General features: G+C 35.3%; 1 protein-coding gene across 1 annotated transcript in view; it reads left to right on the top strand.

Annotated features, from left to right (window-relative positions):
* The window catches only part of Fzd3 (frizzled class receptor 3), a 64801-nt gene that overhangs the window by 10464 nt on the left and 41101 nt on the right, over positions 1–13236 (top strand). Inside the window, exons 3-4 of the mRNA XM_015499428.2 lie at positions 2181–2377; positions 7273–8290. Of these exons, the coding sequence (XP_015354914.1) occupies positions 2181–2377; positions 7273–8290 (1215 nt within the window). The remainder of the gene's footprint in view (positions 1–2180; positions 2378–7272; positions 8291–13236) is intronic.

Below are 13236 nucleotides of genomic sequence, written 5' to 3'. Positions count from 1 at the left end.
GATATCTTATTGTTTGATATTTTACAAATTGGTAGTACCAAACAAGTTGAAGACTGAAATCATTCATGTGCATAAGTATATGAATTATGTACATATATCAGCATGTGAATGTAATGTCTCTTCAACTTTTAATTTTGAAATAATTTTGGATTCACCAGAAGTTGCAAAAATAGTACAGACATTCTGTGTACCCTTGTCTGTTTCCTGCCCCATTCTTACCATTTTATGTAACTATAATATACTATCAAAACCAGGAAGTTGATTCTGTTTATAGACCTTATCACATTTCATCAGTTTTTAGGTGTTTTTATTGTCTGTGTATAATTGTGTGTGTGCGTGTGTGTGTACATGTACAGTTCTGGTCATTATCATTTTAGCACATGCATAGATTTCTGTAGCTACTGCTGTAATAAAGATACAGAGTGTTCTGTCACCTCCAAGGAACACTCTCGTGCTTCCTCTTTTTTCTTCCCCTTTCCTAATCCCATCAACCACTAATCTGTTCTTCCTCTCTAAATTTTGTCATATCAAGAATGTTGTATACTTGTGTCTTGGGCCATTTTGTGCTGCTGTAACAGAGGCTGAGTAATTTATAAAGAAGAATTTATTTTTTCATGGTCCTGGAGTCTGGGAAGTCCAAGATCAATGTGCTGACATCTGGTGAGAGTCTTCTTGCTATGTTTATGCCACGGCAGAAGTGGAAGGTCAAAAAGGGGCAGTGAGAGAACAGGTACACACGTATTTGTGAAAGGGGGTCAAACTCATTCTTTTATAAGGAACCAGTCCTGCAATAACTTAACAGTAACAGCATAAATCCTTTCATGAGGGCAGAACGTGCAGAGCCTACTCACCTCTTAAAAGGCCCATGTCTTAATCCTGTAACAATGATAATTTTCTAGCATGCTTTTTGGAGATCATATTCAAAGGATGTCTTTTGAGATTGGCTTCTTTCTCTTAGTATAATGCTTTTTATATCCATTCAAGTTGTCACATGTCTCAAGTTTTTGCTTTTAATTGCTGAATAATATTCCATTTTACAGATGTGCCACAATTAGTTTAACCATTTACCCACTGAAGGACACTTGGGTTGTTTCTAGCAGTTTGCTATTACAAATAAAGCTGCAATGAATATTTGTGGACAGGTTTTTGTATGAACATAACTTTTCATTTCTCTGGGAAATGCTCAGGAATGTGATTGGTGGATTGTATGGTAAGCATATGTTTGGGTTTTTAAGAAATTGTTTTAACTGTGTTCCATAGTGGTCATAACATTTTACATTCCCATCAGTAATATATGAGAGATCTGCTTTCTTTCCACTATTTGGTATTATAACTAATTTTTTTAAATTTCCTCTGTAATAAAAAAAAAAAAATTTCCTCTGTAATAATATATCATGTGGTTTTAATTTGCATTATTCTAATGTCTAATGATGTTGAACATATCTAGGTGTTTATATGTCATTCATATATCCATCTTTTACTCATTTTCCAAGTGGATCTTTTTTTTTTTTTTAAATTTGAGTCTTGAGGGTTCTTTATATATTCTGTATACAAATCTTTGATATCATATAAGATTTGGAAATAGTTTATTCCAGTTCATAACTTGCCTTTTCATCCTTTTAACATGGTCTTTAGGAGAATAAAAGTTTTCAATTCTAATGAAGTCCAGTCTACCAAATTTGTTTTTAAATTATGAATTGTGGTTTTGGTTTCATTTCTAAGAACCCTTCACCTTCCCCTAGGTCTTGAAAATTTTCTCTTTTTTAAAAAAAATTTTATAGTTTCATAATGAAATCTTTGATAAATTTTAAGTTAAGTCAGGCGTGGTGCATGCTAATAATCTCAGTGACTCAGGAGGCTGCAGGAGGATCGCAAATAAACACTGTGTATAACTTCTTGCCTTTTCCCTCTTTTTTCTTCTTTTAGTGCTTGTCCTCTCTTTCCATTTAATGTATATTAATTGAAAAATATATTCTGGTGTATACCTCAGACTTAACCAAATCAGAATTTTCAGGGGTAGAGTTAAAAGGGTTTTATTTAAACAAAACAAAATCAAAACTCCTCTTTAGAAGTTTTTAATAATCTTTTTTTCAAGATGAGTAAAAATGAAAGTTGAAATATTATAAAAGCTTTAACTTGTATACAGTTCTTTATCTAATTATTCAATTTTATTTTCATAGCCATTCCACCCAATGGTGAATCTGGATTGTTCTCGGGATTTCCGGCCATTTCTCTGTGCACTCTATGCTCCTATTTGTATGGAATATGGACGTGTCACACTTCCCTGTCGTAGGCTGTGTCAGCGGGCCTATAGTGAGTGTTCGAAGCTCATGGAGATGTTTGGTGTCCCTTGGCCTGAAGATATGGAATGCAGCAGGTATGAAAATCATAGAGGGCTGGGGATGTGGCTCAAGCGGTAGCGCGCGCTCGCCTGGCATGCGTGAGGCCCAGGTTCGATCCTCAGCACCCCATAAAAACAAAGATGCTGTGTTCACTGAAAACTAAAAATAAATAAATAAATAAATTTAAAAGAAAATCATAGACTTCCATTGGTTATTATGCAGCGGTGTGTTTCTAAGCATTTTCTAAACATTTGAGGATTATTAAACATTCTTATAGTTTTGTATGAGTAAACATTAGAACAATGTTGTATCCTGTTGTATTCTGAAATAGTTCAAGTATAAAAAATAATAAGATGAAATCCTATGTACCTGTGATTATCTAACTTTGTCCAGTATTAACATTTTGTAATGTTTATTTTAGATTTAAGAAGTTAAACAGTGTAGGTACATTTGGAGGTTCTTTATTGGTAATTCTCTTGACCTCATACCCTTCTTCCTTCCCAGGGGTGAATTTGTTGTTAAGCATTTCTACGTTTGGTTTTATACTTAGTACATTATATACCTATCCACAAATGGTCAAGGAAATATATAAACTAGGACATCTCATAGGCACCTCAATCTTTAACCCTTCTAATATCAAACACTTGACTTCCATGCCTCAGGTTTCCTCATCCACANCTTTTTTTTTTTTTTTTTTGCATGTATCTATCTGTATCTGTTGGTCTGGTTCATTCCTCTTAACAGCTAATTAAAAGCTAATATTCTATAGTTGACTTTGTAATATACTGTAGCTATTTAGCCACCTGTTGTCATTTGTGTTGTTCCCAGGTTTTTGTTAAGAGCAATACTGATTTCTCTTTCATTTTTAAAAGTAATTGTGTTTGTGATCTAGCAATAGCTGGTGTGCTGGTATGGCAGGTCAACAGAGCAAGAGGGGCAAACTTTTTTTTTTGAGGGCATGAATCCATGAGGGCTCTGCCTTTGTGACTTAATCACTTCCCCCAAAGGCTCCACCTCAGTGGGGTTTAAGTTTCAGTGCATGATTTTGGGGAGACATTTAGGCCATAGCACCATTCTTCAATTTTATGGACATTCTCAGACTTTTTATTTTTTATTCTAAATAGCGTCCTTCCTAATCTCATTCATTTCTTTATTTCACTCAAACTTTGTCATCTGTATATTGAAATAGCACTTTTGTTTGCAATTTCAGCTCATTCTTTCCATTTGAGATTGTTCAGATATGCAAATGGACTGATCTAATCAATTTTTATAAGTTAATTATGATATCTACTTAATGATTCTCAAGCCACAGCAATTCTATTTGATTTTTGTAGCTATATCTCTTTGTCTGTAAAATTTCTGTTCATTTCCCCTCTAACACCTGTGCCAAATCTATATTGCTTACTTCAAGCCCATATCTCACCTTTCTTCCCCTCAACCTCTGCCTATCCTGCTTTCCTGAAAATTATTTAGACCATCTTGTGTGATCTGCTATATCTCAAACCAGTCCTTCTCAATTTCTTTCTTATATCTTCTTCCTCTTTCTGTCACTTGCACATTGGTGCTTCCCAAATTTTATCTCTTGTTTTATTTGATTCTACAGCTTTCTCTGGAAACTAATTTCACTAATTTTAAACTTTTATTTGTATGCTGTTGACTCTTAAACCTGTATCTGTAACCGTGATATCTCCCTCCTAAGTTCCAAACTTGCATATCCATCAGCAGTTGCAAATCGTAATCCAAATTTGCCTCATATCTCCATTTCAGCATGCCTGAAATTTTATTTCTGGGCACTTTTTTGTTTTTAATAACCTGGAAGTCATTTTCTGTTCTTCCTTCATTGACTTCAACCCCCACATGTAATCAGTTATAAATTTTGTTGCTTTTATCTGTTTTCATATATCTTATTCTCATTACTTTTCTGGCTTTATTTGTTTTAGTTTATTTTAAAAATTCATTCTATTCTAACTGATCTCCCTGCCCCCTTTTTCATATAGCTCAAATCTGTCTTCCTTACTCCTCCTAGTTATCTTTTTGATTACTTGCATTAGGGTTATATGAATATATTCAATTAATGTCCATTAGTGCAACAAATATTAAGTGAATGTCTTGGTGTGCCAGACACTATTCTAATGTTGATAATTAGCCATGAACAAAAATTAAGTCCCTGTATTTATGGAGCTAAAATTCTGGTGGTGTTGGTAAGTAGACTTCAGGGGAAGGCCTTATGATAAGGAGGCTTTAGACCAAGGACCTAAATGAAGTGAGAGAACAAATGATACAGATATCTGATAGTCTGAGCAGAGGAAACAGTAGTAAGTGCAGAGGCTCTGAAGTTGGAAGCATGCTTAGAAAATTCAGAGAATAGAAGACCAAAGAGGATGGAGCCAGGTGAGTGAGGGAGAATGGAAGGAAATAAGATCAGAAGTTTGGGGATTAAGGATCTATAATAGCTGCTAGGGAATTTGGATTTGACTCTGAATGAGATGAGAAACCAGGAGGTTTTGAGCAGAAGAGTCATGATTATGGACTTTTAAGTTGCTTTTCTTTAAAGGTTCACTCTGGGGCTGGGGATGCAACTCAGTGGTAGACACTCACCTAGTATGCTGGAGGCCCTGGGTTTGATCCTCAGCACTGCCAACAAAGAAAAAAATTTTTTGCTCTGGCTGTCATGTAGAAATGAGGAATTTGGACATGGCCCCCAGAAGTCTAAGTAAGTGGTACTGATGTCTCAGACTAGGTAGTAGCAGTGGAGGACAAGAGAACTGGTCAGATTCTGGATATATTGCAAAGTAGTGACAGAAATTACTGGTAGATTGTGACATAAATGAAAGAAGGGACTTCGAGGATAACCCCAAGGCAACAGGAAAAATGGAATCACCACTTACTGTGGATGAGGAAACCTGAGGCATGGAAGTCAAGTGTTTGATATTAGAAGGGTTAAAGATTGAGGTGCCTATGAGATGTCCTAGTTTATATATTTCCTTGACCATTTGTGGATACAAATATACCTGTAGAAAATGAATAGCTTTACTTTGTATGGTTGTAAATTTTATATCAGCATGCATACACACATATTTTTACAATGTGCATACCTCTCTAACCTCATCTGTAACAAGCCATTCATTGATACAAAACACATCCTGGTCAAGCATCCATTCCTTTGCTTGCATTTGCTTCCTAGAATACTGATTGGCATGCTGTTGATACTGGGAGGTGCTAATTCAAAAGCCTGCATGAGGTACTTGCTCTCTGAAGTCTTTAATTAAACCCTTTCCCCTGATCCAATTAATCCTGGTCTTCTATACATCCTATAGATTTTGATTATCTCATGTATTACACTGGTATATTTTGTGGTGTTTATATAAGTTTGTGTCTCTTTCTAAACTCAAAGATGGAGGGCCTGGTTTTGTTTATCTTAGCTACAGCATACTACATCAATACAACAAACTTCTGTAATATTACCCTATAATTCCAAGTCCCATGAAAAAAATAGTTTGTGGGGCTGAAGTTGTGGCTCAGCGGTAGAGCACTCACCTCGCATGTGCAGGGCCCTGGGTTCAATCCCCAGCACCACATAAAAATAAATAAAAGTTATTGTGTACAACTACAAAAAAAAATTTAAAAAAAAGAAAATAGTTTGTATTAGAAAATAAAGGATTTTAAGATGTTAATCAACAATGATTATGAAAGTATTTGGCAAACTTTACATTAGTGACAGTTTCTTGGAAACTATTTGATGCATATGAGACAGTAAATAGCCAGTAATTGGGAGTCTGAAGGCAAAAAAATTTGAAGAGGAAGGGAATTCATGGGAATGTTGTCCTTAGTGGGAATGTTGTCCTTAGTCACAGAAGTTTTGTCTGTCACCTAGTGTGAGGATCAAGTGTGTGGATCATTTTTCTTTGAAAACTTATTAAAATACAGATTTCTGAACCTTAATCACAAGCATTCTGAAATATGATTTGTGGTGGTAGAGATTAAGAATTTGCATTTTTAAAAATCCCCAAGTTTTTCTTATATGCATAGAAGTGTGAAAATAACTGAATTAGAGACTACAGGGGATTAGGGAGAAATCGGGGATGGTAGGAAAGAACTAGGTGACATTAGAGACCTTAGAAGCCCTTTAATTAGTTAATAGGATAAGCAGAGAGTGAATGTGAAATGGAAAGAGAAGATCTAAAAACTTAACCACTTGCAAGGATTTTTTTCTTTCTTTCTTTCGTTCTTTTTTTTTTAAACTGGGGATTGATCCCAGGGCCTCACATGTAGTAGGCAAGCACTCTGCCACTGAGCTACATCCCCAGCCCTTTTAATTTCTATTTATTTATGTATTTTTAATTTTTTGTACCAGGGATTAACTTTAGGGGTGCTTAACCACTGAGCCACATCCCCAGCCCTTTTTAAAAAAATATTTTATTTAGAGACAGGGTCTTGCTGAGTTGCTTATGGTGTTGCTAAACTTCTGAGATTGGCTTTGAACTTGCAGTCCTCCTGCCTCAGCATTCTGAGCCTCTGAAATTACAGGCATGCACCATTATGCCCAGCCTTTTTATTTATTTTGAAACAGGGTCTTTGTGAATTGCCCAGGATGGCCCCAAACTTGCCAATCATTCAGTCTTAACTGTGTCCTAAATACTCTGTACTATTCATAATATAGCTGCATTTTGCTGTTTATTAGTACTGATTTTGAAGGTAAAACAAATTTAAGTTTAAAATCATGTCTTTTGGGGGGGGGGGCGGTCAGGTATGTCTGATTCATTGGTCCATGAACAAGATAACCACCATTTACTTTATTGATACTTCCACAATTGCCCTCCAAGGACATAGGAATAACTAAGTCATGGGTTCTAAACTTGGAAATCCAAATTGTTAGGAGGCAGTACATTTCCCTGTAAATAAAATTGGTTCTCATCTTGTGTTTTTTTAGGTTTCCAGATTGTGATGAGCCATATCCTCGACTTGTGGATCTGAATCTAGTTGGAGATCCAACTGAAGGAGCTCCAGTGGCAGTGCAGAGAGATTATGGTTTTTGGTGTCCCCGGGAGTTGAAAATTGATCCTGATCTTGGTTATTCTTTTTTACACGTGCGTGATTGTTCACCTCCTTGTCCAAATATGTACTTCAGGAGAGAAGAACTGTCGTTTGCCCGCTATTTCATAGGATTGATTTCAATCATTTGCCTCTCTGCAACGTTGTTTACTTTTTTAACTTTTTTGATTGATGTCACAAGATTCCGCTATCCTGAAAGGCCTATTATATTTTATGCAGTCTGCTACATGATGGTATCATTAATTTTCTTCATTGGGTTTTTGCTTGAGGACCGAGTAGCCTGCAATGCATCCAGTCCTGCACAGTATAAGGCTTCCACAGTGACACAAGGATCTCATAATAAAGCCTGTACCATGCTTTTTATGGTACTCTATTTTTTCACAATGGCTGGCAGTGTGTGGTGGGTAATTCTTACCATCACATGGTTTTTAGCAGCTGTGCCAAAGTGGGGTAGTGAAGCCATTGAGAAGAAAGCACTGCTATTTCATGCCAGTGCATGGGGCATTCCTGGAACTCTGACTATCATCCTTTTAGCGATGAATAAAATTGAAGGTGACAATATTAGTGGCGTGTGTTTTGTTGGCCTCTACGATGTTGATGCATTGAGATATTTTGTTCTTGCTCCCCTCTGCCTGTATGTGGTAGTTGGGGTTTCTCTCCTTTTAGCTGGCATTATATCTCTGAACAGAGTTCGAATTGAGATACCATTAGAAAAGGAGAACCAAGATAAATTAGTGAAGTTTATGATCCGGATTGGTGTTTTCAGCATTCTTTATCTGGTACCACTCTTGGTTGTAATTGGATGCTACTTTTATGAGCAAGCTTACCGTGGCATCTGGGAAACAACATGGATACAAGAACGCTGCAGAGAATATCACATTCCTTGTCCATATCAGGTAAGGGAAACCTTGTTATAAATTTCAGAATGTGTAATAGTAAAAGTAAGAAGAAGGCATGTTACTATGAAGAGCTAATTTGGCTGTTTCTTAAAAACTCATCATGAATCTTCAACTTATTTTTTTTACTAGTCTATTTTAATTATAAAGAATAAAGAGTTTCATTGTGGTATACATTTTGAAATTTAAAATGGAGATAATTAACAAATATATTGTAAATACATAATATGCATGTTTGCATAGACATCTTCATTTTAAAAGATGATTTACATTTCTAAGCTATGGGCTTTTTTTAACTTTTTTTTTTTTTAGTTGTAGATGGACACAATATCTTTATTTTATGTATTTATTTTTTATGTGGTGCTGAGGATCGAACCCAGTACCTCACACGTGCTAGGCAAGAACTCTACCACTGAGCCACAGCCCTAGCTCCTAAACTATGGGCTTTTAAGAGATCTATTTCCATTATTGTAAAACAGTTGTGTGTATTGATTCTTTAGAAGTCCAGGTTTAGCCAGGCACTGTGGTATATTCCTGTAATCCCAGTTGCTTGGGAGGCTGAGGCAGGAGGATCATAAGTTAAAAACCAGCTTCAGCAACTTAGCAAGACCCTGACTCAAAAAAGGCTGGGGATGTGGGTTAGTGGTGGAGAACCCCTGGGTTCAATCCCTAGTACCAAAAAGCTGCAGGGGTGCAGTGGAGGGCTCTGGGGATATGGCTCCACTGGTTAAGCGCCTCTGGGTTCAATCCCTTGTCCAAAAAAAAAAAAAAAAAATTAGAAGTCCACATTTGTGGGGGAGAAATATTGTACCAACTCTGATAAGAAGGCACTATCTTGGGCTAGGGATATAGCTCAGTAGATAGAGTGCTTGCCTGTCACACGCAAGGCCCCTGGGTTCAATTCCCAGCACCATACACACCAAAAAAGAAGGCACCATCTTTGATGGAAATTTTACTGATCAGATAAGGAAATAATTGTTATAATTTTTCAAAAATAATAGAAATCAGTTACATAAACTCTTGTGGTCTTGTTTTTTTCTTGGATATTGGAGATTTTATAATGTACTTTTAGGTTTAAAGATTTCAGATCCTCTGTTAGTCATGGAACTTTAGATCTAGAAAGAACTTCAGAGTTCGTTTGTTGGTATTCCTGCTCCAAATTTCTTGAACATCATCTCATTTGAAGCTTAGAAATGTGAAGTGATTTGCTCAGGCTTAGTAAGTGACCTCTTGGGATTTAGTTTTAAAGGAGACGTATAGTCAAGGAAAGTAGCTTTCCGGAATTGATGCTGAGTATTTATTCCTCCACCTTAAATCCTTCTTTAGAACCTATGCCTCTAGCTATTACTCTCTTCTTCCCCTTTAAAACAAATTTTCATGGATAAGTACTCTTTATTGATCTAGGTGTCCTAGTCACAAAGTATACTGGCTGCCTTCACAACTCTCCCAACCCTAAGTTTCTCTAATAACTTTTCAATACATTTTTAAAGTACTTAATGTATTATAGATAATTTTGGTTTACTTGTCTTTTTCCTATACTAGGGTGAACTTTACAAGTAAAATCTTTTTTATTTTTTGAATACATATTCTGTAGGTTAGTAAATGAGAGCCATGAGAAGTGGGTATATAGTTAAGAAGAGACATTTTTAAGAAATGGTAACAGTGGTATTGGGGACACTGAGTATGGGGTTAGTATATTATCAGTGCTTACATTCAGTGACTGAGAATGCTAGCTTCCCATTTGCTTTGTGGTATAAATCCTGTACAAATTATATTTTTATCATTTAATAATTTTAGTTATGAATTTTTAAAATAAACCAACTCATAATTTAGAGACCAGGAAAAAAATGAATAATTGAAATTCAATTAAATTTCTTGGCAGAGTTACTTACTAAAAAACTCAATGATTCAGACCTAAAGGTAAGTAATCAAATTTTGCCTCAACTGAGAAAGAAAGATGGTTGAATTCGTTAAATGCTTCCCCAAACAAGTTGTCTAGGATTCAAAAAATATTATCTTAGGGATATTGAAGAAATAATGTTGACTATGAAATAAACTTTAAAAATACCAAACCTTGCCGAGCGTGGTGATACACACCTGTAATCCCAGCTACTCAGGAAGCAGAGGCAGAAGAATCGAGTTCCAGGCCAGTTTGGGCAATTTAGCTAGCAAGACCCTGTCTCAAAACAAAAACAAACCTTAAACATATAAATTAGTAAATTAGAGCAGGCAGGATTCTGCTCTCCTTGAGACATTCCTAAAATTCTTTTAGCATCTTTAGAACCAGTGTGAGTTACATGGACATGTATGTGTGTGTGCTTTTCTGTATAATCATCGGTTTAAAATGTATTTTAATGAAATATTTCCAACATATGTGAAAGAATAGAGAATGGTGTAATGACAAAAGTATTAAGCTATAAGCTAGAGAGCAAGAATCTTAGCTTCATATCTTATTTTTATGATTTACTAGTTTTATAACCTTGAGCAAACTTCATTTCTCTTTGTTTCAGTTTTTCTTCTATAAAATGGGGATATTAATAGCATCTACCTCCTGGGGTATTTTTTGGTTTGGTTTGGTTACTGGGTTATTTTTCAGATTAGAAAAATAACATAGACATATGCCTACTGTATAGTAAGTGCTTGGATGTTAGCTCTGTTTTTACTCTTTTTTCTTCTATTGCTATGGATATGTATATCATATGTACAATATATATTATATATGTGATTTTTCAAAAGAACCACCCAATACCACACTTTAACAAATGCTATATTTGCTTCAGACTTTTTGAAGAAATATTACAGATTTAGCTAAAGCTTCCTGTATTCCCCTCCCTGTTCCTCCCTATCAGAAAGAGCCATCATCCTAGAGTATATCATTGCCTTGAAAGTCTGTACAATGAGAAATATGTGTATAGGTCTAAAAATTGTTTTACATAGTATATAAGTGATATCATATGTGTATTTCTTCAGCTTGTTTTTTTTAACTCAACATTTTGTTTTTGACATGTAATTATGTTAATACCACAACTCTAGTTTTTTTGTTTGTTTGTTTTTGTTTTTTTTGGTACCAGGATTGAACCCAGGGGCATTTAACCACTGAGCCACATCCCCAGCCCTTTTTTATTTTTAATTTGAGACAAGGTCTTGCTGAGTTGCTTACAGCCTTGCTAAATTGCTGAGGCTGGCTATGAACTTACAATCCTCCTGCCTCAGCCTCCCAAGCTGCTGGAATTACAGATGTGTGTCTAGTTCATTTTTTTAAAAAATGCATTTTCTTTTAAGGAAGTTTGTATTATAAAATATTTCAAATATATAGAAGTATAGAAAAGTAAATACCCATGAACTCATAACCCAACCATCTTGAAGTATTATGTCAAATACATCTATAGCTATGTCCATACATAAATGCCTATATCATATCTGTGTCTATCCATGAATGAAAGATATACTTGATGACTCTTCTGTTCTCTTTTCTCATTCCTTTCCCATCTCCCTGCCCTGTTTATGCCCTATTTATGATAACCCTTCTCATAAATAGGATATTTATCATTCTCCCAAATATTTTTATGTCCTTACTGAATGTTTATGTCCATAAAACTTGCTGGTTTGCGAGTTTTAAAAATACATGTAAAGTGGGATCATTCTGTAGCTTGCTTTTTTCACTCAAGTTTATGTTTTTGAGACTATACATCAGTATGTGTACTGCTCATTTGTTCATTTTCAACTGCAGTGGTGTGCTCTTCTATTTACTCATTTTTCTATTGCAGTTCACTCATTTTTCTATTGATGAATATACAATTTCTTAATTTTTCTGCTCTTATAAACCATTTTGCAGCAAAATTCTTATTATACCTGTCTATCCTGCACATGAATAAAAGTTTCAATGTGTTGTTTACCAAAAGTGGAATTGTTGGGCTGGTGTTGTGGCTTAGTGGTAGAGCGCTTGCCTGGAATGTGTGACGCTCTGGGTTCGATCCTCAGCACCACATAAAAAGAAATAAATAAAGGTATTGTATCCATCTACAACTAAAAATATATTTTTTAAAAAACCCAAAAAAACAAAAGTGGAATTGTTGCATTGTAAGATATAAGCATCTTCAATTCAAGTGGTTACTTCATTTATTTTCTCACCAGGAGTTTGAACTTCTCTCTTCTCCCCATCCTGGTGTTCTCAGGCTTTAAAGTTTTTGCCAGCCTTTGAAATGATATCTCAGTGGTTTAGCAATTTGCATTTCCCTTATCAGTAATAAGAGTAAGTGTGTTTTTGTATATTTTTTGGCCATTTGGGATTTCTCTTGTAATCTGCCACTGCTCTGTTAGGTTTATTGCCTTTTTTTTTTTTTAAGAGAGAATTTTTTAATATTTATTTTTTAGTTCTTGGCGGACACAACATCTCTGTAGGCGAGCGCGCTACCGCTTGAGCCCCAGCCTAAAGCGTCACACATTCCATTGCCTTTTGTTGTATAAATATTCTTGGTAGTCTTTGTCAGTTATTTGCATTGCACATCTCTTCTACTACTCTCTAGTTTGTCTTTTCACTTTTTTTGTTCTTTCTTTGGTCTTTTGTGTTTTAAAAATTATTTTAAAATCCTGCCTTTAAAGTCATAAAAGTTCTGCCATGTTTTTTCTAACAGTTTTTACAATTTTTTATACATTTCTCTAATCCCTTTATGTTTATTTTTGTCTCTGTTATAAGGAACATAATTTTATTTTTTTCACATAAATAAGCTGTATGCCTTCTGCACAGTTTGTCAGATAACCCATTTAAATTACAGCACAACCTCTGTCAGCTACAGTTTCGTTTTTGTTTTTTTTTTTAAAGAGAGAGAGAGAGAGAGAGAGAGAGAGAGAATTTTTTTAAATATTTATTTCCTAGTTTTTGGCAGACACAACATCTTTGTTTGTATGTGGTGCTGAGGATCGAACCCGGGCCGCACGCATGCCAG

Source organism: Marmota marmota, unplaced genomic scaffold, assembly GCF_001458135.2.
Source record: "Marmota marmota marmota unplaced genomic scaffold, marMar, whole genome shotgun sequence".
In the NCBI taxonomy this organism is placed as follows: Eukaryota; Metazoa; Chordata; class Mammalia; order Rodentia; family Sciuridae; genus Marmota; species Marmota marmota.
The sequence above is the reverse complement of the archived record's forward strand: the minus strand, read 5'-3'. Positions and strand labels throughout refer to the sequence as shown.